Below are 25,777 nucleotides of genomic sequence, written 5' to 3' on the forward strand. Positions count from 1 at the left end.
CAGGCCTGATGCTGGCCACTCCCACCCGGGTCCTTTCTTTCTAATCTGTTCTCATTCTCCTTGGGAAGGATTGAGGTCTCTGGAAAACAGCCAAATAACTGTTATGGGAACAGCAAGCCCAAATAAAGCTCAAGTATCAGGAGGATCTGAGAGCTGAAAGCAACTTCTGTTCCCCCTCCCTCAGCTGAAGGGGTGGGAAAGGGCTCCCAAAGCCATAGCTCCTTTTAGGGGATTTAGAAGGCATAAAAAGGCCCCTGGCTGGGAACTTGCTTCTTCATTCTGCAGTTGGTGCCAGAACTCTGGATCCTGAACTGGAAGAAAATGTCTATCCAGTAAGTATTTCTGGGAGACTTTTTAAAAACACCTTAGTGGATTCATGATAAATGCGCTATATCAAGAGCTCCTGAAGAGAAGGCATTGATTCACGACCTGTTTAGGAAAGACCCTTAAAATTTGGTGGGGACATTTTTTCCTGCTTATGTATTAAAGCAACTCTCTAGAATTCAGGTCCAAATTATGGGGGATTTGTGTGACTTAGCCCAGGGTTTGGAAGCAGTCTTGAGTATGGGGATTTCAGACAGACTCGGGCTCCACTTCTTGCCCAGTCATTTCCTAGCATGTGACTTTGGACAAATTACCTAACTTTTTAAGTCTAGCTTTTCCCGTATATAGAAAGATGTCACAATAGCTTTTACTCCATTATGTTACTGTGAGATTTAAAAGAGCTAATACCATGCAAAGTTCTTTTTATGGTATGCAGGACATAGTAATTGCTGAGTAAAAGGTAATTATTATAATTGAGTCTGGTCAGAGATTCCACTTTTTTAAGTTATAAAATAAAACTGAACAGAGGAGGTAGAAAATAAACAAAAATAAAGAACCTGAATCTCCTGGTCTGACTATGATGAAAAAGTACTGTAGGTCTTGGGGACTGGTAGAAAAATGAGATCATGGGGAAAAATTGTGGTATAATATGAGTGAATAATGAAAGATGAGGTACCCGACCCAAAAAGCTGTCATCTCCCAACCCCTAGGAAGGAGATAAATGAGTCTCTCCTTGAGGCAAGAAAATGAATGACGCAGTGAGCTGAGCATGTTGATAGGGTGAGAGAATACTGTGGGAAGGACCCTGTTTAGTAACAAATTTTAGGAAGTGAAGTGATGGCAGTAGGATTGATTGATTTGTCTTCCGAAGTAAGGAAAAACTGCAGAGGACAGGATTAAGTTCACTGTGACCATTGACATTAAAAGAGAGATCATTTCTCTTGACATCAGAGCAGTGATCTGGGACCCCCTTCCATACCTGAGTAGTCTTCCTCACCCCTAGCCTCATGTGCTCCTCCCTCCCCCGTCCCCCCTTCCCCGGCTCCCATGCCTCCGTCCCCTCCACCGACCGACCGGCTGAAACTAGACTGGCAGAAGAGAACGGGCTTTGAGCCAGCCCTAGAGTGCCTTGTCTCCTGCAGCTCTGCCTCTATCTCTGCAGACTTGGAGCGTCAACATGGGCTTCTTCCTTATTCTTCCACTATTTCAGGGTCGAGCATCCTGCTGGTGGTTACAAGAAACTGTTTGAAACTGTGGAGGAACTGTCCTCGCCGCTCACGGCTCATGTAACAGGTTGGTCTCGCCCATCTTTAAACCATCCTCTTTTATGTCAAAGTCTCTCTTCTCTGGCTTCCTATTCCTTGGCATCTCTCAATGCAGACTCCCCCTGTGGGTCACAGGGAGAGAGATCAGGTGGTTTGGGCTTTTTATAGCAAGAACCCATTTTCTTTCATTTGCCTTTACTTTATTTCTCTAAGGTAGAAAAACGCTACCTAATTGGAATTCCGTAAGGATCAGGATTACACCTTTGTCATCTTCAAACTGTCAGTGCCTAGTTCAGTGCCTGGCACATAGTAAATGTCCTATAAATATCTGTTCCATAGGTGTCTGAATAAATGAAGGTCCAGTGACAAGCACCTGGGAATGTGAAAGGGTGGTGGGTTTCATGCCCATTTTATTAGAGAAATGTTGGTTCTGCTGGGAGGCAGATGTAGATGCAAACCTAACTATCATTTCACTGTCTGTGAATCCTCTAAGTTACTTCAACATTCTGAGCCTCAATTCCCTTATCTACAAAAGCTAAGGATTTTGTGAAAATTAAGTGGAGTAATGTAAATAGAATGATTCATGCAATATCCAACACAAAGTGATCAATAGACAGTAATTATTACTATCAGTATCATTATTAGCTATAGGAAATAATCCATTTGCTTGAAAAAATTCACTGGTAAGAATCAAGGAAACACTGTCAAGCACTGCCCCTCTCAAAGGATAAATCTACCTGGGTTTTTAGGGACAAACCTAACTGTGAAAGCTGAGAGGCCTTAAGGACTCTCTTGGGTACCCCACATTTTGCAGATGAGGACACTGAGGTCCAGAGATGACATGTGAGCTGATCCTAAACCAGAAGTCAGGTCCCTGACATCCAACCCTGTGGACTTCCTGCTACAGCAGATTGACTTTCATCCAGGCAGTAGCTCACACTCACAGAGGGATATAGCTCTAGATTTTAAAGAGCCAGGATTCCTGTTTATTCTTTTTTTTTTTTTTTTTTGAGACGGAGTCTCGCTCTGTCGCCCAGGCTGGAGTGCAGTGGCTGGATCTCAGCTCACTGCAAGCTCCGCCTCCCAGGTTCACGCCATTCTCCTGCCTCAGCCTCCGGAGTAGCTGGGACTACAGGCGCCCGCCGCCTCGCCCGGCTAGTTTTTTGTATTTTTTAGTAGAGACGGGGTTTCACCGTGTTAGCCAGGATGGTCTCGATCTCCTGACCTCGTGATCCACCCGTCTCGGCCTCCCAAAGTGCTGGGATTACAGGCTTGAGCCACCGCGCCCGGCCCTGTTTATTCATTTAAAAGTTTTTTTTCTACAGACACATCTTTTTAAAATATATTTATTCCCGTTCTTAATCCATCCTTCTACTCCTCACTCTACTAAAATATATCAAGAAATTTGAAAATCCTCTTAAAAATGAGATGGCAAAAGGCAAATGGATTGGTGTTTGGGGATATCTAGGTGGAGAGTCCCTGTCCTCTCAAGATGCTTCTCCCTCACTCCTTCCAATCCTTTAACCACACTCTGGGGCCTCGCCACATTTCCCACGGTGTGGTCTCCTAGTGAAGGAGAGTCAAGTCAGCAGACATTTTCTCAGTGCTGTCCAGCGCGAGGGCTGGGAATGAAAATCACTGCCAGCACTATGAGGAAGAAGCTGCCCAATCAGGCTGCGGATACACTCTGCCTTACCAAGGACAAGCCCAGCCCAAGGCAGGGATAAGAAGCAACGTTCTGTCTCCCCTCATCACAGGCAGGATCCCCCTGTGGCTCACCGGCAGTCTCCTTCGATGTGGGCCAGGACTCTTTGAAGTTGGATCTGAGCCATTTTACCACCTGTTTGATGGGCAAGCCCTCCTGCACAAGTTTGACTTCAAAGAAGGACACGTCACATACCACAGAAGGTAAAGCAGCACTCCGTGCCCCTCCTCCTCCCCTAAGTAGGGCCTAGCTCAGCTCCTCCTCCCATGTGAGTTTTAACCTCTGGACCCAGGAGGCAACCTATATACGCACTTTCTCAGAATGTACCTGGGCCAGTGTGTCTGCCTGGACACGAGGGAACACTATCATGGAATAAAGGAGAAGCTAAAGCCTAGGGCTTTGGGGTCCAACATGCATGGCTTTATACCCTGTATTCAACAGACATGACTTGCCTGGGGTAACCTTTGGCAAGATGTTGACCTCCAATTCTTGGTTTTATAATTAGTAAAATGGGAGAAATAATAGAATCTACCTCATACGTTCATTACAAGCATTAAATGAGAGCACAGTGTCTAGCACACACAAAGCACTTCATAATAATAGCTATTGTGATGCTTGTTATTATTATTAAACTATTGGCCATCTTGATTCCTTTTTCTTTTTATAAAATTGGAAAGGCCACTGGTAAGAGGGTGGGAGGCTGCCACGAAGTAGTGAAGGACAGAGCATGTCACAATGATACCAGAAAGAGAAGTTTTCTGAAAACAAGAGATTATTGAAGCCCTAAATCGTCATTCCAGGAAACCCCTGTTAACGAAGTATTAACAAATACTTTGTCTTCTGCTTTCACGTTCAAGCCTATTAGTGGCTTTGTTGATCACCACAGATTTCAGGCATTTTGACAAGACCTATAAAGAAACAGTGAAAGGGGACTTGAAGCAGGACAAGTTGTGTGATAATAGAAGAGAAACAGATGATGCCAAGCAGAAACGTAGCCAGGAGAGCTTAGTGTGGAGTTCAGATAAAGCTTCATATACCTTCGACAGACCAGGGCACTCTTTCTTCTTCATAAAAGTGTGACTGGGCGTGTTGGCTCACATCTGTAATCCCAGCACTTTGGGAGGCCGAGGCAGCTGGATCACTTCAGGTCAGGAGTTCAAGACCAGCCTGGCTAGCATGGTAAAACCCTGTCTCTACTACAAATACAGAAAAATTAGCCAGGCGTGACGGTGCATGCCTGTAGTCCCAGCTACCTGGCAGGCTGAGGCAAGAGAATAGCTTGAAACCAGGAGACAGAGGTTGCAGTGAGCAGAGATTGCGCCACGGCACTCCAGCCTGGGTGACAGAGTAAGACTCTGTCTCAAATAAATAAATAAAAGTACAAAATCAGATTGTAACTGGCTGTCCACATGAGAAATCCTGGACAAGGTATGCTATCTACTCTAAGACCTGTCTGGGCAAGAGATAGAATTCAAGAACACTTAATTTTTAAAACAAAATAAATGTTAAAATTGAAGAAAAACATAAAAGAGACAGAGAGAGATTGAGAAGAATATAATTCAGCACACCATGTGTGGAATTTCCCCAGTAAGTTTAGGTTGACAGGTTGTAGGTGACGGGGGTGGGGGTCCTATGTGAACTTCCCCCAGGGCTGCATGATGTGATACAGAAAGTTCATGCTGTCCAGCTCTGACCAACTAGGATTCTAAACCAGCTTGGCTACATATGCCAACCACTTAACTCCTCTGAACCTCAATTTCCTCATATGTGAGGTTTAGAAGACAGAAATGTAAACTCGTGGGACATTGTGTCTGCCCTGCTTGGTCACCCCAAGAAAGTGAGCTAATAAAACCCTTTATTCTTCATGTTGTGCATTTATGATTGTGACTTGATGAAGACACATAGAATGGCCATTCGAAGCTCCACATGGGCTGTACGGATTGCTCCTGTCTATACCCTTCCTTATGTTTCAATGTCCTTCAGGTTCATCCGCACTGATGCTTACGTACGGGCAATGACTGAGAAAAGGATCGTCATAACAGAATTTGGCACCTGTGCTTTCCCAGATCCCTGCAAGAATATATTTTCCAGGTTACTGAACCCAAACTGAATGTTACTCAAGACATTTTACATTAGCCCTTTTTCTCTCATGGCTTGAAAATTACTGGACTGAAAAATTCATTTGCTTCTACAGGTTTTTTTCTTACTTTCGAGGAGTGGAGGTTACCGACAATGCCCTTGTTAATGTCTACCCAGTGGGGGAAGATTACTACGCTTGCACAGAGACCAACTTTATTACAAAGATTAATCCAGAGACCTTGGAGACAATTAAGCAGGTAGGACACAGTGCTAGGTGATGTTCAGGAATTTAGAATTTGTAACTTAAAATTAAATCAACATAAATTATTCATGCTGTGAATGTTTGATTCTGACTTGATGAGGACACACAGAATGACCATTCTAAGCTCCAAATGGACTGCACTGATTGCCTCTGTCTATGATGCTTTCCTGCAATTGGTGCAATTTGGTGAAAAGAACATGAGAGCCAGATTAAGTTTCAAATCCTAGCGTTGTCAACAATGACTAGCTATTTGACATAGGACAAACATCGTTTCTTCATCTATAAATTTTTAAACACTTACATGGATTGGAGAAAACCCATATAAAATGCCTAATATATTCATTCATTCATTCATGACATAAATATTTATTGAGTGCTTTCCATATTCAGAATTTATGCTAGATGCAAGGGATAGATCAATGAGTAGGATAACATGGTCCCTGTCTTTCATAGCTTTTATAAGCTAGCATGAACCTGGTAAATACTGGGTGCTCAAGAAATTATAGCTACTGATACTGAAAATCATGCTATTTATGGTTCTAGGCAAGTATGTTGCACTAATTTGCCCCTTCTTATAGATACTTCTTATGAGAAATAAAGCTGTATCTTGAATGAAATAGCATAGAACAAAATTTCAGCAATATTAGGAAGTGACAAATTTTACTGAGAACTTAGGGAATCTCAATGCAGCAGTCCTTAGATACACATTTTGAACCAATATTTATTAAGATACACCTACTTACAAGGCATTGCTCTTATCATCAGGTGATTTAATGTCTAGGTGGAGAAATGAAATATATAACTGTAATAGGACAAAGAATATGATGAGTCTTTTAAGAAGGAAAATCTTTTAAGAAAGCACAAATACTCAAGGAATAACTTCTGGAAATAGTTGGTGATGCAAGGTGGGACAGGTGAAAGACGGTTTAAAGGGAAAGGTTTTGGGCTGGAAGTTGAACGAGAGGTATGACTTCAGGGAATTTAGGGGAAGGATATGCTAGATGGAGGGGGTAAGGTGATCAAAGGCATAGAGGTAGAAGGTGTTCGTGAAAACTGGAGAACAATGTCCTTTGACTAGACTTGCAGCATTTCTCAGTGGAGGTACTAGTATGACATTAGGCAGGGGGTGACTCATCATTATGGGGACATCCTCACACATGGGAGAGGTTTGGCACCCCTGACCTCATCCACTAAACACCAGTCATGTTTTCAATCATTGTACTAACCCAAAATGCTCCTGACATTTCCATATCTTCCCCTAGCAGGCAATAACACTCCCAGTGGAGAACTGGTTGCCTAGAGTAGTTAATGTCAGGGGAATAATGAGACACAGGGTAGGATGAAACTAAAAGCTTGAATAATTGGCTAAACATTTGGAATATGTTGTTTAGCTAATGGGAAGCTACTGAAAGTTTTTGCTCAAAGAAGTAGTATGAGTAGGGCTATACTTCAAGATGTTTATTTGGGGAGCCATGTGTGAGCTATATGGGAAGGTAAAAGAGATACAGTATAGCTGGGAGACCAAGAGGTGAAATTGAAGGCCAGAACCACAAACGCAGTACTGGTAAAAATAAGAAGAAAAAAAATAGTCTCAACATTGAGTCTCAATAGCACAAGTTGATCTATAATTCTCAACAGACTATTTACTGCGTCTTAACATATACTCCCCTTTCTTGTTTATACTGTGTATGTAACCATGCACAAGTGTGAGTGTAGCTCCTTTAGAGAAGAACAAAACCTGAGTTTCTAAGTCATTCCTTTGACTTTAACAGGGAATCTGTATTACAATTACATGGTATTTTAATTAGAAATATAGAAGCTATGGTATGGCTCCAGAGTAGACTTTATTAGGAAGGGGTCAGGTTCCATTGTTACTAGCAGTGTAAAATGTAATTTTTAAAATGTGAAATTTTTTATTGTTTACTCTTATTAACCAGTGCCTTTGCCTCCAGACTGATTCCCTTAAATACAATTTATTTAAGGCAGCAGTAGGAAATTTTAAAATGTAAATATGAAATTATTACTCCACCTAGGGAATCCATAACTTCCCAAATAAAGTCCAAGTGAAGGTCTTTGTGTCTGGCCCACTCTTATTTCCCCTCCTCTATGCATGCTCTTCATGGTAGCCAGGTTAAATGACTAGTAATTGCCAAACAGCACACATTATTTCACAAGTCTATGCATTTACAGTAGGCATTTACGTTAGGATTCCCACTCCCCGGAACACACTGTCATCCTGCTCCACTTGGCTAACTCTACTCACCTTTCAAACATTAGTTGGAGTCATGTTTCTCAGGAAAACTGCCTAATCCCTCGGTCTGGACTACATGGTGCTTCTCTATGACGCCATTGCACACTCGCAGTGCTTTATGCCAGCTTATTGGTCTAATGCAGTGCTGCCAATAGAACTTTCTGCAATAATGGAAATGCTCTATAACTGTGCTATCCCGGTGTTATTAAGCACTTGAGATGTAGCTAATGTGACTGAGGAGCTGAATTTGAAGTTCTATCTAAAAATTAGTGGTCACTATATTAATAGAACAGCACAAGTCTAGAATGAAGTTCTTGAAAGCAAAGATCTTCTCTTTCCTGGGCCCTGGTACAGTACAGTACCTGGCACATAGTGAAAGCCCAGAGCATTTGATAAATGATTGATTGAATAAATGAGTATCTTGCTTATTATTTAAATAAGTGTGCTAAAATGTCCTATGCTTTAAAAAAATCCCCCAAATTAATTGGAAATAATTTATAAATATATATTCCATTAATTATTCATTCAATAAATCTTTACCAAGTAGGTCCCAGGTAGAAATCTAGTGCTGATTTATGTAGTTCTTTATCCTTAAACAGGACACTTGATCTCTCTGAGACCTCAATTTATCCTTCTGCAAACAGAGATTTGTGTTACATTTGCAGTTCTAAACTTCTTATGAGACATAAAATTGAATTAAATGCTGAATGTTTTGCCTGAAATGTTTATATTTAATTAAAAGAGATCCATGGTTCTCCTAAAGTCTATTTAAATTAAGACTTTCTATACTACATGAAGCTTGAAGTCCCTTTCAGTTCCAAACTCATATAGTACTGCGTGCAAGACACATAGTTGGTATTTACACAGTATCATACAAAATTGCCATTTTTTGAAATCAACAATTTTTGGATATTAGCAATTTTATACAATTAAATCTAATACAATAATAAGTGTATAAAAAAGTCTGAAGACTCAAACTTATGGCTTGAGGTCAATCTGCATATACTAAAAGTAACTAACCAGAGCCTTGTATAGTACACATCAGATAAAGAGATGTCACAGGTAACTCCAGATTCAGACACATGAGGGGCAGTGTGCTCTGCATGAAGGTGGGAACTCAAGGTGAAAGAGGGTAGAATCCAGAGAGATGAGAAGAAAGAGAAAGTGCACTTAGGGTGAGAGTTCAAGGGGGTAGTGGTGACCTCAGACCTAGGGACAAAGGTATAATGTATCTTCCTTCTCTCAATGAGAGGACATTCACTTTACTTCCGTAGGTTGATCTTTGCAACTACGTCTCCGTCAATGGAGCCACTGCTCACCCCCACATTGAAAATGATGGAACCGTTTACAATATTGGTAATTGCTTTGGAAAAAATTTTTCAATTGCCTACAACATTGTAAAGATCCCACCACTGCAAGCAGGTGAGTTTACCAATCTGTCCTCTTCTGAAAACAAGTATCTGTATTGTGAGAAGGTTACTGTGTTGTGAGAAAGATCAGAATATCAGAATAGCATTTTGTGCATACTTAAATTACTCTCAGATTTCAGAAATATTGCCCTCACCCCTACCCTATAAGGGTCCTAATGCCCAAGGGCATCATATCAAAGGATGACAACTTGAAAATATAGAAAGCAAGTGTCCAAGTTCTCTTCTAGAATTTAAAAATGTAGTGCGTATATATACATATATATACATACATAATATATATATATGGATTTGATCATATACAATTTGGATTCAAACTTAGCAAACATTTATTGAGCACTTATCCATGTGCTAGGCAAAACTAAATTAAATAAGCATGTATGTGTGCATAATAGCATACATACACGTATGAGAGTGTACTAAGTATGTTGTGCTTACTTCCCAAAACTACAAACAAATCTGTTAACTCATATAAATACTATAGAAAAAAAAACTACAGCAAAAAGGAGTGTACCCAAGAATTCTCCATTCATTTTCCATTTATTGCCAGGTTCATTGTTCACCACCTTGATGATGGAATTATTTGAATGTATATGGATTTTTGTTTAGTATTATTTAGTACAGTTCTTAAAGTATAGTTCTCAGACCAAGACCATCACCTAGGAAACCGTTAGAAATGCAAATCTTGAGCCCTGTCCAGGGCAGACTGAATGAGAAATTGGGGGAGTGGAGCCTGCAGTCAGTATTTTAAGAAGCTCTTTATGTGATTCTGATGCACACTAAAGTTTGAGGACATTCACTTACTAGTGAGTACATTTTAATGTGTGTTAAGAATTACTGCACAGCGCTATTGACACAAACCCATCTAAACTATATCCTTTGGGCATCTTAAGATGTTGCAAAAGGCATTTTGCCCATTCTGAGGTTTTTTCCCTACTCCCCTGACTTAAAACCCACCTCCAGCTATTACAAGATGTGACTCCACTATACTCCGCTTGCCACACCCTATTTGAATGCACGTTTCCAAATCTGCTGCTATTTGGATTTTCCTGGGTGATTTTGAAGCGTCACATGAAATTTCACTAAGAAGTGCAAATGATGGAGAAAACGAAAATAACCTCTCTAAAACAATCAAAATGTGTTTCTTTGCCTGTATAAGCTGTTCTAAATGCTTTGTATTAAAAAAAATAAGAGGCTGTTCCAAAGCCTTTTAAAACCACTTTATTTCAGACAAGGAAGATCCAATAAGCAAGTCAGAGATCGTTGTACAATTCCCCTGCAGTGACCGATTCAAGCCATCTTACGTTCATAGGTAACTTGAAGGCCTGCTATGAATCTTCAGGAAAACTCAAGTTTAAAGATTTGCTTTGCCTACCTTTGATATCAATCCTGATCACAATTTTTTTTTCAGAAAACTAAATTTAAACATAATTAATTCATGTAGGCACTGTTGATTCTTGTAACTGAGCATACCGCATGTATACAAATTTGTTTGTGACTTAAGAATCAGCCCTTTCATTCACAAGCCCGTTTGTGTTTCTGAACAGTTTTGGTCTGACTCCCAACTACATCGTTTTTGTGGAGACACCAGTCAAAATTAACCTGTTCAAGTTCCTTTCTTCATGGAGTCTTTGGGGAGCCAACTACATGGATTGCTTTGAGTCCAATGAAACCATGGGGGTAAGTCTTAGATATATTTGTTGAGCTTGTGATTCTGAAGAAGGTGTGTTTAATAATGTACACTTTTTTCCTTTTTAAATGCATCAAAATATTTTCCTCATTTTTCAAGGTTTGGCTTCATATTGCTGACAAAAAAAGGAAAAAGTACCTCAATAATAAATACAGGACTTCTCCTTTCAACCTCTTCCATCACATCAACACCTATGAAGACAATGGGTTTCTGATTGTGGATCTCTGCTGCTGGAAAGGGTAAGAAAGGATACTGGATAAATGCGACATCTCCCATTGTTCCTGGAAATTAGGGGCTTTTATGGGGATGCTGCTCTCAATCGGAATCACATCTAAAATAGCAAGAGGTATGCAAGAGTCAAAAATGTAATTGAGAAAGTAGCAGGGAGTTTAGGTAATCTGAACATCAAAACTATGGTTAATGATTGAAAACTAATTGGGTCCACGAACCCCACCTGAAAACAAAAGATTCCGTGACCTCAGAGGTGAACTTAAACTTGACAAAATCACTGGGGAAACTTGAGCCCCATCCTCTCTGAGAAGGGAGAAAAAGGCTTGCGTTTCCCAGACTGGCCAAGTCACTAAAAAGACAACAGCCCCTAAAGACACAAACAGAATGGTGACAGGAAAGCAGAACAGAAAATATCTCAAAGCTGCTGTTACTTAAACAAATCCATTAAGCCGGTTTCTTTATTTTCATCCAGTGTGGGCAGGAGGAAATGATCTAATACACCTGGCTCAATAGCAGTTTCTGGGTTGTAGAATAAAGAACAGGCAGGCACTTGTGCTTAAAAAGGCATGAATCATCTCTCTAAAATTATTTGTAATTGCCTGTGCTCATGTTTGACTTTTTATTTTTGCAGATTTGAGTTTGTTTATAATTACTTATATTTAGCCAATTTACGTGAGAACTGGGAAGAAGTGAAAAAAAATGCCAGAAAGGCTCCCCAACCTGAAGTTAGGAGATATGTACTTCCTTTGAATATTGACAAGGTAACCTGCTTCTCCATAGATTTCAGATTTAACCAGAATGTTTCATCTCTCTCAGGAATTGTCCTCCTGCCTCATGTTTATACATAAAGTCTTGAAATTTGAGAGCTAGAAGGAGCTTTAAAAATAATTAAACTTCCTTCATTTTACAAATGAAACTAAAGCTCTGAAGAGTAATGTGACTTAGCAAAAGCAACTACAGCAGAGCCAGGATAAGAACCAGGTTTTTTGATTCTAAATCTGCTGTTCTTGTATCAACAAAATTGTCTTTAAAATATACTTCCTCGCTGAATAGTGCAGATCCACTGATTCCTATGATACTTTATCAATAATATAAATACTTTAAATAATTTTGAGATGAAGCATCAAAAAGTACCCTCGTAGGGAAATCAGTTCATTGTTTTGGTTTTCTATAAATCTTCTGAAAAATAATGCTAGAGGTTAAAAATCATTACTAACAATAGACAGTCATCTCTTTATTTCTACTTTTTTCTTCCCTGTATTTAGAGACTATCTTTTTAGAATAACCAGAGTAACATCTAGAATTTGCAGTGTGATGGAAATACCAGTAAAAATCAATAAAATATAATTCTAACATATAGATATGTGAACATATGCTTTCTTTTATATCTATTTGCTCCCTGGTTGCACAAAAGGGGTTATTGAAACAGCTACATGGAATGTAAAACTTTGTACCAAAGGCTTAGGTATGGTGTCGTAGAAAATAAACTCAATTTAGAACCAAACACCACTGCTCTTAAGCAAGTTTGTAAGCTCTGTGAAGAATGAGAAAGAGGGAGGAGATTGAGGTTGAGTTACAGACAGGCAAAAGGGCTTCTATAAAGGCAAGAAGGAGTTAAAAATGCAAGATTTCATCTATAAATATGAAGTAGTTGCTGAGGTTGGTTTATTTAGGGGTGTAGGGAAGATGGGTATTGGGCAGAGAGACTGGAAAGATAGGTTGGAGCAATATTGCAATGGGCTACATAAGCCTTTGAGTGTTATATAAATAAAGGGAGCCATTTAAATATTTTAAGTGTGTATTTTAAGTGTATTTTAGGACATGATTAGATCTGTGATTCAGAAAGTTTACTCTGGCAGCATCATGGACGACAGACTGGAAAGTGAGGAGTCTAGAGTAGAGGCTAGAAGCCCTATTACAGGATTAATGCAATGAGGCAAATAAAAGGGAATAAGTATCTGAGTTAAGAAAATGGTGACTGAGAGATGAAGATGCAAAGCTGAGAAATATTTAGGCAGCAAAATCAACAGCAGTTGGTGTCTAATTACATGTGAGGGGTAAGAGAGAGGAAGGAGTTCAGGATGCCTTCAAGATTTCCACCCTGAGCAGTTGAGTGAACGATGGTATAATTCATTGAACTGAAAACACAGAAGTAAGAGGAGCCGGCCAGGCACGGTGGCTCACGCCTGTAATCCCAGCAGTTCAGGAGGCTGAGGCGGGTGGATCACCTGAGGTTGGGAGTACAAGACCAGTCTTATCAACATGGAGAAACCTCGTCTTTACTAAAAGTACAAAATTAGCTGGTCATGGTGGTGCATGCCTGTAATCCCAGCTACTCAGGAGGCTGAGGCAAGAGAATCACTTGAACCCAGGAGGCAGAGGTTGAGGTGAGCTGATATCATGCCATTGCACTCCAGCCTGGGCAACAAAAGCGAAACTCCATCTCAAATAAATAAATAGAAGTAAGAGGAGCTAGCTTGTAGAAAAAAGAGTACATTTTACTTTACAGATGTTAATTTGAAAGTACCCAATAGCCTTAGCAAAGCATTCCATAGGCAGCTGCTATACATGGGTCTGGAGCTCCAAAGAAAGGTCATGGAGAGAGATCAATCTAGGTACCTTAAGGATTTTTGCTTTTCCCTTAGGAAGCATATCACTGACATGTAGTTGAGTGTCCCCAAAATACTCGCCAAATGGATGAGTCAGTTTTTCAGTAAACTCTTATTTTGTTAGTAATGGTAAAAATCAAAATCTTCTTTAAATTAAGGGAATAAAAAAGGATCACTTAACTTAAATATTCACATTTCAAAATAAAGAAAAAGGAAGGATTTTTCTAACTGTATGGTTATCATTGCCCGAAGAAATATTACCCAATTACAGAATAGGGAACTGTAATAATGATAACAAATGTCTAACATCATTTAATCTGTCTCCTCTTTCTTCTAATAGTTATTGAGTAGCCACTACAACAGGCATCACACTCTTTGTTTCAGTGGATACATAAAAGAATACACTTCTGGTTCTCATGGAGCCCATTACCTAGTGTATCACAGAGAAAGAAGGCGAATCGGGAATAGCCATGCATGTCAGCACAGGGGTAGTACTCTCAGGAGGGATAAATTGATGTATTAATAGCTAGTCAGATGATAGTGCAGGGGAGATTCATGGAACATAGTTATTTGCAATGGGCAGTAATATGGCAGGTGGAGATGGGATTGAGGCAAAACAACTGAAGACAGAGAGAACGGTTTGAGGACAGACAGAGAAGTGGAGAGGGAGACACGCAGAGAGAATTGGCTATTATAATTGGTGGGAACATAGGCAAAAGTAGTAGAGTAAATGGGATAAAAAGTTATAAAAGTACATTGTAATCTTAGAAGGCTTTAAGGCCAGGCTAAGAAATCTGCACTTTATTGAACTGGTAATGGGGAGACAGTGAAGGTTTTTAAACAAAAGTAAAGCCTATAATTATTGGTATTGAAATGATAATAAAATATATAAAAATAGAGAGATGAGACTGCTAGTGGGGAGAAAATCATACTTTAGAATAGGTTTTTGAAAAGAAACATTTAAAATTTGCTTATTTAAAAAATAAGGAATTTGAAAGCCAGAGAATACTGAGAGAGAAGATAGCCAAGCATAGTAGCTCCAGAAAATACCCACGTGTAGAAAATGGTAGAAACAAGAGAAGCCAGAAAAAGAAACAAGAGCCACCAGAAGGCCCTAGTTCCCACTAAGAGAGAGTAATGTCACAAAGATGAGGGCAGGTGAGGGTTATATGGTGCTCACTGCTACAGACAAGTTGAAAAGGCTGAAGACTAAGAATGAAGCATTAGGTTTGGTGATCTCTAAGGGAATAGAGTGAGAGAGACAGAAGTCAGGTTTCAGGGCTCTTAAGGTAAACAGTTGAGTATCTGGAAGCAGTTACTGAATGTACATTTTTTAAAGTTTGGCAATGAAGAGAGAAATAGAAAGGTCTTATGTCCCAGCTACTTGGAAGGCTGAGGCAGGAGGATTGCTTGAGTCCAGGAGTTTAAAGTTACAGTGAGCTGCATGCCATTGCAGTCCAGCCTGGGGAACAGAACAAGACCCTGTCTCAACAAACAAACAAACAAAACAGAACAAGACCCCGTCTCATGAAACAAACAAACAGGAAATCTAATTTAACAAGAAAAATAAGCAAAATAGAGCAAAGTAAACAAATTCAACTTGAAACCACATAAATAATATATTAAACAGAGACATAGACATTTGTACTTATTGTATGCATGTACATAAATATGCATACATGTGCACACCCCTCACTTCTTCCCAGCATCATCACTAAGTACCTCGAGTCCCTTATTTCACAAAATCTTGCAGAATCTTCTCCTCTATTGGCTCCCACCTCCTATCCTTTCCCTATTCTGAAAATCTTCCACTATTTACTTTTAATTCTTAGTCCACCACCAGAAAAATCTCCTGTCTTCTCTTCTTAGAATGTTCCCTTCACCTTCTTTTTTTAACCAAAATCTGGCTCTCTCCCCTAAGGACACCAGTCTCCCCAACAGTAATTTCCAGTGGAAGCAGTTTCTCCTCTGCACAGGGTACAGCCCTTTTACCACTTAGCCTGGAGTTGGGGTAGGTGTCCTTCCTCTTTGCTGCTTTCAGATCATTGTTCCCTCTATTCACGCTTAAAATTCCCCAAGTTTTCATCTCATTTTATCTAATCATATAGCCAAGTGATGTGTGTGTGTGTGTGTGTGTGTATATATATATATATATATATATCCTTCATACCCTCGACCTTGCCAGTACTTAAGACTATACTCCTTCCATAATCTCAGTTTCAAGCATGACACACTCTGACCTTTTATCTTTCAACATCACTTGCCCTACTGCAATTTCCACCAGGAACTTCCAATCCATTGAACACAGTACTTTCTCATTCTCTCTCACTCCGTTGAGGATTTACCTTCTCTCCTCACTCAATTTAAGCTTTACGGTCAACAATTACATCACTTTCTCATGTAGACCTTCGTTTCCCTTGCCTTTTTCTTACTTTATCAAAGTCACTTGTCAAAACCACAACTCTAGTTAAAGTCAACTCTCCACCCCCTCCATACTTATACCTCTGAGGCCCAAGTAAGTGCAGACAAGGCACAATCATGTTAATTGGTCCAATTTTAGATGCATGACCACAAATCTTTCTGCTACATTTCCCTGCTTCACTTACTCTCTCACTTTGCTAGTTAAATATTCCACACCTTCTTTCTTTAAACTTTTACCATCTCCCACTTCCCGCCTCCACACTCAGATGCAGCTGATGACTATGTTTCCTTTTTCTCTGAAACAAATGAAAGAAATCAGAAAGGAACCATAGACTTGCCACCACGTCTAGCCACCCACCAGCAGCTGTACTCATACACTGAGTTATCCATCTTCCTATCCAGAATTGATCTCTTTCATCCTCCTTCACCCTCTCAGGGAGATCACTCTCCCAATTCTCCCCATCTTTCCTAGATTACCACTCTCCTACCCTTTTCAATGGATCAGTTTTATCAGGCTCTTAAAAAATCCTTCTCTTGACATTTTTGCCCCAACCAGCTACCTTCTCATTCCTCATCTTGTTGGAAGGCCTTGGTTCTCCTATCTTCCATTTCTACACTCACTTGTTGTTAAATATTCATGCCTTATGCATTTACATTTTTAGCTTTTTCTTAAACTCAAGGTTCGTACCTGCTAGTGCCAGCTCCACATCTGCATTTGGATGTCCAATAGACATCTCAAGTCTAATAAGACAAGACCTGAACTTCTCATCTTCCCCCACCAAAAATTTACTCTACCTGTAGTTCCCATCTTTGTTGTGACATCAATCTTGCTTTGTTCAGGTCAAACACCTTGGTGTTATGCTTGATGCCTCTCTTACTTTCATGCCTCTTCCTCGTCCCATATCTTATTTAATAGGAAATCTTCTTGACTGTGTCCTCCCCTTCTTCCACTTCTCACTAACTGCAATGCTACTGGCCTAGTATGAACCCTTGTTTTCTTTCAACTAGATTACTACAAGACAAACTGGTTTTCCTGATTCCACTCTTGGATCCTCCCTACTAACAAGTCTACCCTAAAAATAAATCATAGCATCTCACTCCTGTGCTGGAAACCCTCCAATGGCTTCCCATCACTCACTCACAGAGAAAGATCAAGTCCTCATAATGACCTACAAGGCTTTGTATAGCCTGGCTCATGACCTCTACACCTTCCTTTCTTATTCTCTCCCCTTGCCCAGTCGATAGGATCCACACTGGACTCTCTGATGCTCCTCAAACAAACTCAGCATCCTCCTCCCTCAGGCCTTCACACAATTTGTTCTCTCAGCTTGAATGCTCTTCCCCAGATATGTGCATTGCTAAATTTCTCATCTTCTAAGAGTCTTGTCTCCACTGCCACCTGTTCAGAGACCTACCCTAACCATCTATTCAAATTTTAACCCATTTACCCTTCACATTTCTGATCTTCTTTCCTCTATTCTATTTTTTCTCACCACATTTGTGGTATGTTACAAAATTTATTAATTACATTTATTTTATATCTCCTTGAACTAGAATGTAGGCTTCAAGAGGACAGGGACTTCACTCTCCAAAATATCCTGAATGCCAAGAATAGAGTCTAGAACAAAATATCTAGTCAAGTATTTGATGAGATTATTAAAAAGTAGATATGTGCTTAGAAAAATCTCATAGTGTCCATTGTTTTTATAAAACAATCAGAAAAATCATGTGTGTGTGACAAGAGATCCTAGTAAACATATGGTCCAGTGGGTTTTTTTTTTTTCTTTTTGTCAACATAACTGTAAGGATTTTTTTTTTCAAGCAAAATCAAAACATATTCTAACTGTGAAAGAGATATACATTCTTTCATCACTCAGGCAGTTGAAGTCTTTGTTGTTCTGCAGAAAAACATTAACTATTATTATTATTATTGGTTTTGAGATTTTTGTTTGGTTTTTGTTTTTTTTGTTTTGCAGAGGCCTTTCTTGGGAGCCCTAAATTTTCTTCAAGGATGGTCTCATTTTACAGAAGAGAAATTGATGGCCTAAGAGGTTATGTGACTTTCCCAGTGATACATAGCCAGTGACTGACACAGGCACAGATAGCTTTCCCAGTCACATCCCAGGGTCCCTCATCTATAGCTTCCTGCAGTTCCTCCCTGCACGTTGACCTAAAAAAGAACTCAGGAGCCAAGGCTTAGGAAGTCTGCGTTTCTGGCTGTTTGAATTCTTTCCTGCTCACTGAGGTTTCTGTTATCTTCTCTCCTAGGCTGACACTGGCAAGAATTTAATCACGCTCCCCAATACAACTGCCACTGCAATTCTGTGCAGTGACGAGACAATCTGGCTGGAGCCTGAGGTTCTCTTTTCAGGGCCTCGCCAAGGTGAGATGATCTAGAGGAAACCTCACACGGGAGTGAGCAAATGTTTCCTTCAAAGAGATTAAGAGTTTTCCTATGCATGTGCTCTATTTCGTAGCGTTTGAGTTTCCTCAAATCAATTACCAGAAGTATTGTGGGAAACCTTACACATACGCGTATGGACTTGGCTTGAATCACTTTGTTCCAGATAGGGTAATTAATCCTTCTTACTAATATTCGAACAGTGCTTTGAGTATATGCTAGTCAGGTAGAGCATATTGACTGATTGCTTGATTGATTTTTTTTCTTTCTCACAAACAGCTCTGTAAGCTGAATGTCAAAACTAAAGAAACTTGGGTTTGGCAAGAGCCTGATTCATACCCATCAGAACCCATCTTTGTTTCTCACCCAGATGCCTTGGAAGAAGATGATGGTAATGAAAGCAATTGTTGTGTCTGAATATTCTTCTTACTGCAGTTCTGTATGTTAGTTCATTAGGAAAGGAGTAAGGTTGATTATTCCGTAATACTAAAAAATGATCCTAGGCCGGGCCCGGTGGCTCACGCCTGTGATCCCAGCACTTTGGGAGGCCAAGACGAGCGGATCACGAGGTCAGGAGATCGAGACCATCCTGACTAACACGGTGAAACCCCATCTCTACTAAAAATACAAAAATTGGCCGGGCGCAGTGGCAGGTGCCTGTAGTCCCAGGTACACAGGAGGCTGAGGCAGGAGAATGGCGTGAACCCGGGAGGCGGAGCCTGAAGTGAGTGGAGATAGTGCCACCGCACTCCAGCCTGGGCGACAAAGCGAGACTCCCTCTCAAAAAAAAAAAAAAAAAAGATCCTTAATACTATAAATAGAACAGTACCGAATAATTAAACTTATTTGAAAAGAATTTTCATCTTTTGATCAGGTCTTGTTGATTACCAGTAGAAAAAAAATGTCGAAGCACCATTTGGTGTCAGGATGGAGCATCACTGTCTGCTCTAGATGAGGGAGAGAAGGAAGAAAAAATGGCAACATGAATTCTAGCTTTTTGCCTTTCCTGATGAAGACATATTTCTAAAAAATAGTAATTCTAAGAAGAGAAGCTATAATTCTAAGTATTATAGCAGATACAAGAGAATGAGAAGGAAGCTCTGTAAATCATTTTCATCCATTCTTTCAGTAAGCTAGGGCTTGAAAAAGACCCAGAGCCACACCAGCAACTCAAATACAGTAACTCAAATTGCAAATCATCAGTGTTAGTTAACTGCTTCTCGGCTGGGACAGGGAGATAGATTACAGTCTATGGGATTAAAATATGGAAAACTATTTATCTTATTTAGATAAGATGCAAACTCATTTCACACTAAATGACTTTATATATCCAGTCAAAACTATAAAAAATTTATTCTCATTTTGTTTGAAGGAAGTCAGCTTCCAGATCAATCTTAGAAACCATACATATGATATATCTTACTACTTTCAAAGTCTTTTAATACACACTTTTCATTTGATCATCACAGTTTTTACAGTATGTACAGCAGGTGCTATATTTTTATGTTACAGATAAGAACAGATCCATTTATTCAGTAAGTATTTAATGAGTACCTACTATGCTGTAGTCATTGTCATAGAATATTGAGATATAGCAGTGAGCAAGACAGACATGACACTCCCTTCTTAGAGCTTACAGTTTAGATAGGGTACATAAAGAGTTTAAAAGACCTCTTTAGGTGGTCTCATGCCAGGTGGTACAAGAGTCAGAAAAAGAACTCAGGTCATATGGCTTTCTGTATTTGTCAATGTAATACCTCCTATATTATTTCAGTGACATTTAATCTATAGCTTGGGCTTTTAAAAACTCAATATTGCCTTATTTACTTCTGATAAACAGGTGTAGTTCTGAGTGTGGTGGTGAGCCCAGGAGCAGGACAAAAGCCTGCTTATCTCCTGATTCTGAATGCCAAGGACTTAAGTGAAGTTGCCCGGGCTGAAGTGGAGATTAACATCCCTGTCACCTTTCATGGACTGTTCAAAAAATCTTGAACATACTCTAGCAAGATATGGTTTTGGTAGCAAAACCAAGAAAATCAGCTTCAGGTCTGCAATCAAATTCTGTTCTATTTTAGCCTGCTATATGTCATGGTTTTAATTAGCAGATGCACACAATTTTGCAATGTTTTACAGAAAGCAGAGTTGAGCAAGCAATTCCTTTATCAAAAAAAAAAAAGCACATATTTAGATAATCATACTTCCTCTGTGAGACAGGCCATAACTGAAAAACTCTTAAATATTTAGTAATGAAATAGGAAATGAATGTGGACTTACTAAATGGCTTTTAATTCCTATTATAAGAGCATATTTTAGGTACCTATCTGCTCCAATTATATTTTTAACATTTAAAAACCAAAGTCCTCTACACTTGATTTATATTGTATGTGACTTTGCTGAGTCAAGGAAGTATCATGCAATAAGGCTTAATTACTAAATGTCAAACCAAACTTTTTCTCAAACCAAGGACTATCATCTAAGAGTAATTGCGGTAATTATTTTGCATATATGTAACTACTCAAAGATTATGAAGCTTATGAATGTTAACCTTTCCACTTATTACAAGCAAGTACTATCATTTCTGATTTTATAATAAGAAAATCTATGTTTAATCAACTGAGGCCTCTCAACTAAATAATATCTCAGAGATTAAGTTACATATTAAAAGCTATGTAACATAAAAGCAAGTACATATAGTAGTGACTATATTTAAAAAAAAGAGCATAAAATACTTACAAATGTAATATTTACTTAAAATCAGATTATGGGATAATGTTGGGGGATTATACTTTATTGCATCTTTTTTGTTTAATTATATTTAAGCATTGTGCAATCATTCAGGAAAAATATTAAATTATTAACATGCAAGTATTAATGCATTTTAAGCCTTTTGTTTTTAAATTTCTTTTGTTCTAGAGATTATTTAAAAATAAATATTGACAAAAATAATGTTCTATATCTGAATTCTAGTATCTGTTTTAAGCTCGAAAGCATTACATACCACGATGCCTAAGATGATCGGCATGGTGTTTGACGAGGTAAAAACAGGTTGAAGGAACAAGCTAACCAGGTTACCTGATGTATCCATTTGGTCTTTATTTAGATAAGATGCAAACTCATTTTTTAAATTACAAATACTCAGTAAAGCATACTTTTCAAAGAATACCTAAAAATACAAAAAAGTAGAAATTGTAAAGTAAAATCATCCAGAGCTCATCTAGTTCAATTGCTCTTAAGATTTGGGTACTTTTTCTTCTTTTTCTTCTTTTCTATTCCTGTAGATTTTTTATGTAATCATTATTTTTCCATCAGTAATTACTAGATAGAACTAAAAATCTCAAAAAGAAAGAAAATGCCAGGGAACTGCATGGAATATGTCACTGTAGATAAATATCAATCCATTGGTTTCTGTGATATATGATATATGAACAGAATTCCACAAAGAAAACTATTTTTCTATTTTTTAAAAAATGTAGAAAATTAATTACTGAAAAATTACTAAGTTTTAGACTTAAAGTCTTCAAATTACAAAAAAAAAAAAAAAAAAAATCCTACAATTCCACTTCCTACCCTTGCCAATCAGTGATTCCCTGGCTTCTTCCCATTCATTTTTCATGAAGCAAGTCTCACAATTCAAGGTGACCATATCTCCTCCTGCTGTACAATCCCCTTTAGAGGTAACCAGTGTGTGAAGAAAGGAAAGAGGCAAATCTACGATAACATTCTGCTAATACCATTTCACCATCATTGGCATTCTCAATTACAATTATCACTAAGATTAGAGCAAGGAGACTTAGGAGCTACTTTTCAAGTGCAAGATAGACTATAAGCTTTAAAAACTTAAATTAGAATAAGAGATATTTAAGTCATGCAAGAGAGATTAACTTGTAAATTTGGACTTTCTAGGAAACACCTACTCCTCTGAGGGATCTAGAGAATCATGTCCCATCTATAAAAAACAAAACCCGTTTTAAGAAAAATAACTCAATTGAATTAATATAAATTAACCTGTGAATAAGTAGTTATTTTAAAATAACAAGCTGTTTGAAGGTTATGTTTTCTTCCATTTTTGGTGCCTTATATTTGCCACAGCCAAGGCGAAAAGATAATAAAATCTTTGACATAATATCATCAAGGGGTAATCAGTAACTGATAACTGCCTCATGGCAGATAATCTAGACAGTCCCTGTCCTATATTCTAAAGCAGAAAAGACCAACAGACATCAAAGGGAGTCTGTCTTCCAAGGATTCTATGGCAGTATTATTCCACTATCCCACTGTCTGGCCGAGGAGCTAAATGCAGTATTTTCTTCCGTTCAACCTAATAGGAAGAGTATCAATGATTAAAGATTGTAAACACATCTCCTAAGGAATACCAAATCTGGTACAATGCAATCTCAATGGGAAAACAATCTCTGAAAGACAAGAGAAAAAAAAAAACTCATTTATCCAGTTTTTTAAGATAAAAAACTTAAATTACTAAGCATTTTTATTCCTCATACTACACCCATCATGGTATTATTTTCACCATTTTAAAGAAAAGGGAGGCCAAGTTACTTTCCTAATGAGCAATAAAACCTACAATTTTGTAGAATTCTGTGAATTTCATAGTAGGAACAGATAATAAGTGTTAATATATATTCACCTAATAGATCCCTAAAATACATGAAGCAAAAACTGAGAGAATGCAAGGGAGAAAGAGATAATTCAACAATCATAGTTGGAGCCTATTTAATGCCTCATTTTCAATATTGGACAGAGGAACTATGCTGAATATCAAAAAGGAAAGAGAACTTTAACACTATGAACCAAACAGGTCTAACAGACATCTATAGAGGAATCCACCTAACAATAGCAGAATAGTCATTTTTCCCAAGCACACATGGAAACATTCTCCAGGCTAGACCATATGTTAGACCATAAAACAAGTCTAAATAAATTTATTCAGATCATGCTTAAAATGTTACCTGTCCACAGTTGGGATACATTAGAAGTCAGTAATGCAAGAAATTTTGGCAAATTCACAAATATGTGGAAATTAAACTGCACATTCTTGAATATCCAAGGGGTCAAAGAAGAAATCATAAGAGAAATTACAAAATCCTTTATATAAATGAAAACAAACACAACATAACAAAACTTATGGAATGCAGCTAATGCAGGGCTTACAGTAAAAGTTATAGCTGCAAGACACATATATTAAAAATACATACCTTTATTAGAAACAATAAGCACCTCAAATCAATAATTTAAACGTCCACCTTAAGAACTAAAAAAGAACAAACCACAAATAACCAAAAAGAAATAATAAAGATTAGAGTGCAAACAAATGAAACAGAAAACAGAAAATATGAGAGAAGATTAATAAACCCAAAAATTGATTTTCTTTTTTTTTTTAATATCAGTATGGGCGCAGTGGCTCATGCCTATAATCCCAGCACTTTGGGAGACCAAGGTAGGTGGATCACTTGAGGTCAGGAGTTCGAGGCCAACCTGGCCAACATGGTAAAACCCTGTCTCTACTAAAAATACAAAACTTAGCTGGGCATAGTGGTGGGTGCCTGTAATAATCCCAGCTACTCGGGAGGCTGAGGCAGAAGAATCGCTTGAACCCGGGAGGTGGAGGTTGCAGTGATCTGAGATCGTGCCACTGCACTCCAGCCTGGGCAACAGACTGAGACTCCATCTTAAAAATAAAAAAGAAAAGAAAATATCAACAAAATTAACAAAAGTTTTAGCTAGAGTGACCGAGGAAAAACATAAAAACTTAAATTACTAAAATCAGAAATAAAAGAAGGGGTATCACTAATAACCTTAAAGATAGAGATATATATGGGAATACTATGAACAACAGTATGCCAATAAATTAGATGATTGATGTGCAATAGACAAATTCCTAGGAAGACATGACCAGCAAAAATTGACTCAAAAATAAACAGAAAATCTGAATAGACTAATTAAAGAGATTGAATTAGTCATGTTAAAACTTCTCAAAATAAAAGCTTACCAGTAGCTTCACTGGTAAATGGTACCAAACATTTAAAGAGTTAATACCAATCCTTCACAAACTTCTCCAAGAAGTAGACATGAATAAAATACTTTCCAACTGATTCTATGAGGCATTTTACCCTCATAACAAAAACAGACAATGACATAATAAGAAAAGAAAATAAAGAAAACTACAGAAAAACATCACTTATGAGGTCATAAACGAAAGAAAAGGATTCTCAAATTCAAAAATACATAAATATATAAAAAGGCTTCTACACCATGACAAAATGGGATTTCTCCTAGGAATTTAAGGTTGGTCTAACATCCAAAAATCAATATTAATAGAATAATATAATATAATAATCAACATTAACAGAATAAAGGACAAAGTCCATACAATCATCTCAGTAGGTGAAAATATAACATTTGAAAAACATTCAATAATCATTCATGATAAAAGATAAACATTAGAAATAAAAGGGAATTTCCTAATTCTGATAAAGAGTATCTATTTTAAAATCCACAGTTAACATTATGCTTTACAATGAAAGGCTGAAGTTTTCACCCAAATCAGGAATAATACAAGGATGTCTGCTCTCATCACAACTCTTTAGCATTGTACAAGAGGTTCTAGTCATAACTATTAAGCCAAAAAGAAAAGATATAATATGTATATGATTGGGAAGAAAGAGTAAGACTATATCTATTCACAGATTATATAATTTGTATATAGAAGCTTCTAAGGAATTCACTTTTAAATGTGTGTATACAAATAGATAGATAGATAGATAGATAGATAGATAGATAGATAGATAGATAGATAGACAGACCAATAAACAACTTCAGCCAAGTTGCTGATACAAGATCAGTATACAAAAATCAGTTATATTTATCTTCACCACAAATGAACAACCTAAAAACAAAATTGAGAAAGCAATTCTGTTTATAATTCAATTTGAAAGAATGAAACAACGTCTCTACTAAAAAATACAAAAAACTAGCCGGGCGAGGTGGCGGGCGCCTGTAGTCCCAGCTACTCAGGAGGCTGAGGCGGGAGAATGCGGTAAACCCGGGAGGCGGAGCTTGCAGTGAGCTGAGATCCGGCCACTGCACTTCAGCCCGGG

At 38.2% G+C, this 25,777-nt stretch overlaps 1 protein-coding gene across 3 annotated transcripts; it reads left to right on the plus strand.

Annotated features, from left to right (window-relative positions):
* The first annotated feature begins 276 nt into the window (after positions 1–276).
* On the plus strand, positions 277–21,608 carry RPE65 (retinoid isomerohydrolase RPE65). 3 transcript variants are annotated; one of them, XM_045369072.3, is made up of 14 exons: positions 277–332; positions 1,535–1,617; positions 3,347–3,497; positions 5,278–5,385; positions 5,489–5,630; positions 9,161–9,308; positions 10,544–10,625; positions 10,861–10,993; positions 11,103–11,242; positions 11,866–11,995; positions 18,533–18,647; positions 18,742–18,836; positions 18,945–19,056; positions 20,506–21,608. In XM_045369072.3, the coding sequence occupies exons 1-14, from the start codon at positions 322–324 to the stop codon at positions 20,655–20,657; spliced, it is 1,602 nt and encodes a 533-aa protein (XP_045225007.1). In that variant the 5' UTR covers positions 277–321; the 3' UTR covers positions 20,658–21,608. The 3 variants fall into 3 exon arrangements, with proteins under 3 accessions (XP_045225007.1, XP_015307538.1, XP_073883874.1); XM_015452052.4 differs by lacking the exon at positions 5,278–5,385; XM_074027773.1 differs by lacking the exons at positions 18,742–18,836; positions 18,945–19,056; positions 20,506–21,608 and adding an exon at positions 18,241–18,315 and having other exon boundaries at positions 18,533–18,635.
* The last annotated feature ends 4,169 nt before the right edge of the window (positions 21,609–25,777 follow it).

Source organism: Macaca fascicularis, chromosome 1, assembly GCF_037993035.2.
Source record: "Macaca fascicularis isolate 582-1 chromosome 1, T2T-MFA8v1.1".
Taxonomy (NCBI): Eukaryota; Metazoa; Chordata; class Mammalia; order Primates; family Cercopithecidae; genus Macaca; species Macaca fascicularis.